Below are 4339 nucleotides of genomic sequence, written 5' to 3'. Positions count from 1 at the left end.
AACTCACACTGAAGGCTGTTACACTGCCAAGTGTTCCTCATATTTTGTCTCAATTGTTCATCTGTTTCACATGCACATCACACCGATAGAGGTTTAGGTATAAATGTATTTAAGTGAACTTTAAAAACCCCCAAAACTATAAAGCCAAGATGTAAAAGTCCAGAGAGGAGAGAGAGAGAGAGTATGGACAAATCTAAAATGGATTTTTCTTGATTCACTTGACATCTCTCACTACTTCCACTCCTGAAATATGCTGACCGCTCACGTTATTATTTCATTTTCATAGTTGCTGAGATTTGGATTGCAGGACTTGCACAATGGTTAGTTTTTAATAGGAAGTTGAAAGTAGACCCTCAACTCTTATCATGCTAGTCACTTCGCATTTTCCAGGGATTAAATAGGCACACAATGTGTTCAGCAGCAAAGTAGAGCTGCTAGTAAGTGGATTTTGTAACCTTTGGGCAGACCTAGGCTGTTTACCCAAGGTACCACCCTTTATGAGAAGTGGGGCTAAGCTAAGGTAAATGGTTGCAGGTTTCATAATGGTTACATATATGGATGTGGTATTAATAATAAAAAATCATTTTTGCAAGACAAAGGCTAGTTTGTTTACAAAGATCCCATAACAAAAAAAGCAAGCATTCATATTCCTGAGAAAAGTGGTCTTGTCTGGGGCAATAAATAGAGATTGTTATTCTCTCCCCAAAGCAGGTCAAGCATACAAATGATTATCTCTGCAATTCTTTTTTGGAATTGTTTTTTTGTGGCACAAAACAGAAATGCATGTCTACAAAAACAGTGAATGCACTGACACAATTCACAAAACATATTGTGTGTCCCTGGTAAACTGGTTGAAAATACTTTGTGTCCCAATCTTCCCTGTCAGTTGACTGGGACTTTTTATAGCAGTACATTTAGAAGAGACAACTAGTCATAGCCAGCCTCTTGATACTGTACAGTCCCAGTGAAGACAGTTTTAACCACGCATCTGATCAATTTACTAGTTTTGTCAACATTATGGCGATTCATTTGAGTCCTGCTAATACTTACGATTGCAGAAGGAATATCCATGGAAAGCCCCTTTATTGCTTTTTTTTACAACCTGTGTGTGTGTGTGTGTGTGTGTGTGTGTGTGTGTGTGTGTGTGCGCGTGCGTGCGTGCGTGTGTGTACTTCATCCTAAGTAAAGCTTCCTCTGTTCTTAGAACACAAGGCAATTACCGTGATCAATCATAGAGGGACTGTCTCCTGTGCATGTGTGTGTGTATGTGTGCATGTTTGTATATGTGCATGTGTGCATGTGTGTATATTTGCATGTGTGCATGTGTGTATGTGTGCATGCATCTCTTTGAGTGCATGTGCAGTTATGTTCAGGCATGCAAACAAGAACGGTATGACCAGTAGTTGGCTGAAGACCAAGGTGCTGCTAAGAAAAGCGGAATGAGTTCCTGTGAAGTCTGCTACCTCTTTGATGTGGGAGTCTCTTTACCGTCAGATTCAGCCCAGAGCCGACCACAACACAATCACGCTTCCCCTTACCTGCCACTGGTGAGCATGCTGACCCTCATTCCACTACAGCTAAACTCTAATTCTGGTTCACTTTCCCGCATGTGGATGTGTGTTGTTCATGTGTTGGCAGGAATTCATGATTCATACATTTTCATCTCATTCCCCTTGTGTATTTGAATGAAATGAAATCTTTGTGGGATTTATTAAATCTGACATTCCAGTTGCAAACATATGCATTATAGATTTCCCAACAGTGAAACTCAAGTTTAAACTTAGCATCTTACAGCAGACAAGATACCGGATTATTAATACTGTAGAGCCTAGCTGTACTTGGATGCACTAAATTGCAACTAAGCACTCCACTCACTGACCTCTCTGGTCTCAGCTGTCTGTGCAGAGAGAACAAAAAAGCTCTTTCTTGCAAGCCCCCCCCTCCCTCCAGCATCAGCCTTGAATCTGGCTGCAGCGATTGTGCAAGCTGTCACTGCAGGCAGCTGGTCAACAAGCAGTAAAAGATCAGCCTGGAAAGAGTGTATGTCGTAAGTACCATCATGATGCAGCTACTCTGCTCTCATTTTCTCAGGCTGCTACTTCCACTCATGCGCGTGTTAAAATTCAACTCAAGTCTTCCTCTTATTTTACCCGGTGGCAGAATTTCCTGGTACTTCTGAAGTATCTCTGTGTCATCAAGAATGCTGCAGTTTAGCTAATCAAGGTTTGGCTAGTTCCAGTGCTCCGAGATGCTTCAGATTAAAGCAAAAATAACATTTCCGACAAGGGAGATAGAGCTTGAATTCAAATGTTTATTCACAAAGCATAAGAATTTGTACATTTCAAATGAAAAAAAAAAAAAGCATGGATTTGTCTGTATATTTCAAAATTTGAAATAATGTTCATTTAGAAACTTTCACAGGTATAAATACAGTTCAAATCAGGATTTGCAGCAAAGTTTCTGCTTATTCCAAGAAATTCCTGATAGCTGCCTTAGAAACGTCAAGTCCAGTGAGGCATTTTCAGACAGTTCTGAATAAAACATCTTCCTCATTCATTTCAATGAGATTCAGTCCAGCATCCACACTTCAATGTCAACCTCTTTCTCCATCTCCATCTCCTTGACCTCATCCACTCTATTCCCCAGCATCTGTTGTTCAGGGCAGCAACTCATCTTTTCATGCACTATGTAGCACAGTCCCAAACCCTTCTCAGTGTCCATCAGACTTTATGTCCGCACCATCTCTGTCCAGCTCAGTCCACATCCGACCTCTGAACCGGAAACCCTTCCTCTTGAGTATTCCAGAACCAACAAGCAGACCCAGAATGCACCAAAGGGCCAGGCTCTTTCAGGGGGGTTACAGCCACATAATCCAGACATGTGGGGCAGAAAAGGCTTGACAACCCCTAGTTGAGGCTCAGCACCTTGACTTTCTTTTCAACATCTTCCTCTTCACATGAAGCATTCTTAGAGGCATGTCACTTCAGCGCTCTGGGAGTGTGATAGTGGGGACCCAGTCGTAGGCACTGTGGCTCTCCTCGCAGAACAGACTCAGCTTATCCAGAGAGGGATCTTTCCACGGGTTTGCACTGGGGCTCTGGAATAAAAAAAAACGATAAAAGCTGCTATTTAGACTCGGAACACCTGCCACAGATAACAGGCAGACAAGGCAGCAGCGTGTAGAGACAGCTCAGACAGAGGGATGATGCATGCGTGATTCACCGGCTGCCTGAGTGGGTGCTCTGCGGAACGTACCGTCACAAGAATGCAGTGCGCGTCCTTGGGCTCGCCGGTCTCGTCTGCACCCACGAGGTCGGCCAGGCGGTCGATGTCATTAACTCGCACCACGTTGATGTCGTAGTCGAAGCAAAAAGCCTGGATGAGCGTGAAGTGGATCTGCAGAGCGATGTCGCACTCGTACTCCTCATCGGTGGCGAGGACACAGAATGCCACGCTGTCAGGGTCACTGTTGGGAAAAGACATGTGTCAGAACACGTTCCGTCTTACTTGTTCCGGATTTGTTTTTTTTTTAATTTTATTTAAATTGCCTTAATAATTAGACTTTTAAGAGATTGTAAATGAATACTTACACATTCATGACTTTGGCAGATTCATAAACTCCTACTGTCAGGTAGTCGTGTTTCTTCGCAGCGAGCAGCAGCTCTTCTAGGGCTGCACCTGCACTTTGCACCCTTGGTAAAGAAAAAGAAACCACATCATCAGGACGCTTGGACGTTTACTTAAGATAGACACACAACTTAACTGAAGAATAAGATGAATTCAAAAAAAAACCAAGCCAACGCGCTTACCTATCCGTGTTTTCCATGGCGTTGTCTTTTCCGCGGATCTCTTCCAGAGTCATAGTTATAATCCAAGCGCAATCGAGTGCGTTTTTTTTTGTGCGGTGAAAAGGACTTGCTGTGTCGTGTTTCGTGTCTCTTGCAAAGTTATTCTGAGCCCTCAGAAGCCGGTGGGTGGATTTATAGCAGGTCATCGTAGTTTCTCGGCAGGAGGCGGTCCTTTCCGCTCCCATCTCCTACCATTGGCTCGGAGCAGCCGGTTTAAGGAAAGCAAAAGTCCCCCAGCAGTTACGCGCAGCGTGTTGATCACCCCACGTGGGGCAAGACATGCTCACCAGCTTTCGAGAACACCCCCCACCTACCCACCCACCCACCAGTTCCTCTTTTTCTCGTCAACATCCAACATCACCACAAAGAAGCCGAACTAAAAGTCCAGTTTATGATTGACTTTGAACAAAACACGAGTGACACAACAAAGTTTGACCTCCCTGTGACTCCATCACCTCCTCAGTAAATACTATTCTGGGTTAGGCGATGTG

The 4339-nt window shown here is 43.8% G+C and overlaps 1 protein-coding gene across 1 annotated transcript; it reads right to left on the bottom strand.

Moving 5' to 3' along the window:
- Positions 1 to 2291: 2291 nt before the first annotated feature.
- gadd45ga (growth arrest and DNA-damage-inducible, gamma a) lies at positions 2292 to 3969 on the bottom strand. Its single transcript, XM_068310553.1, has 4 exons — positions 3810 to 3969; positions 3591 to 3692; positions 3256 to 3466; positions 2292 to 3097 (listed from the first exon to the last, which is right to left on the bottom strand). Exons 1-4 carry the CDS (start codon positions 3860 to 3862, stop codon positions 2984 to 2986), a joined length of 480 nt encoding a protein of 159 aa, XP_068166654.1. The 5' UTR covers positions 3863 to 3969; the 3' UTR covers positions 2292 to 2983.
- Between the last annotated feature and the right edge of the window lie 370 nt (positions 3970 to 4339).

Source organism: Antennarius striatus, chromosome 3, assembly GCF_040054535.1.
Source record: "Antennarius striatus isolate MH-2024 chromosome 3, ASM4005453v1, whole genome shotgun sequence".
Taxonomy (NCBI): domain Eukaryota; kingdom Metazoa; phylum Chordata; class Actinopteri; order Lophiiformes; family Antennariidae; genus Antennarius; species Antennarius striatus.
The sequence above is the reverse complement of the archived record's forward strand: the minus strand, read 5'-3'. Positions and strand labels throughout refer to the sequence as shown.

Excerpts from the sequence above, each read along its gene's own strand:
- gadd45ga (XM_068310553.1), bottom strand. The coding sequence starts at position 3,862 with ATGACTCTGGAAGAGATCCGCGGAAAAGACAACGCCATGGAAAACACG. Across the intron at positions 3,693-3,809 it reads GCCATGGAAAACACGGATAG|GGTGCAAAGTGCAGGTGCAG; the intron begins GTAAGCGCGTTG and ends TTCTTTACCAAG. Across the intron at positions 3,467-3,590 it reads TCTGCCAAAGTCATGAATGT|TGACCCTGACAGCGTGGCAT; the intron begins GTAAGTATTCAT and ends TTTTCCCAACAG.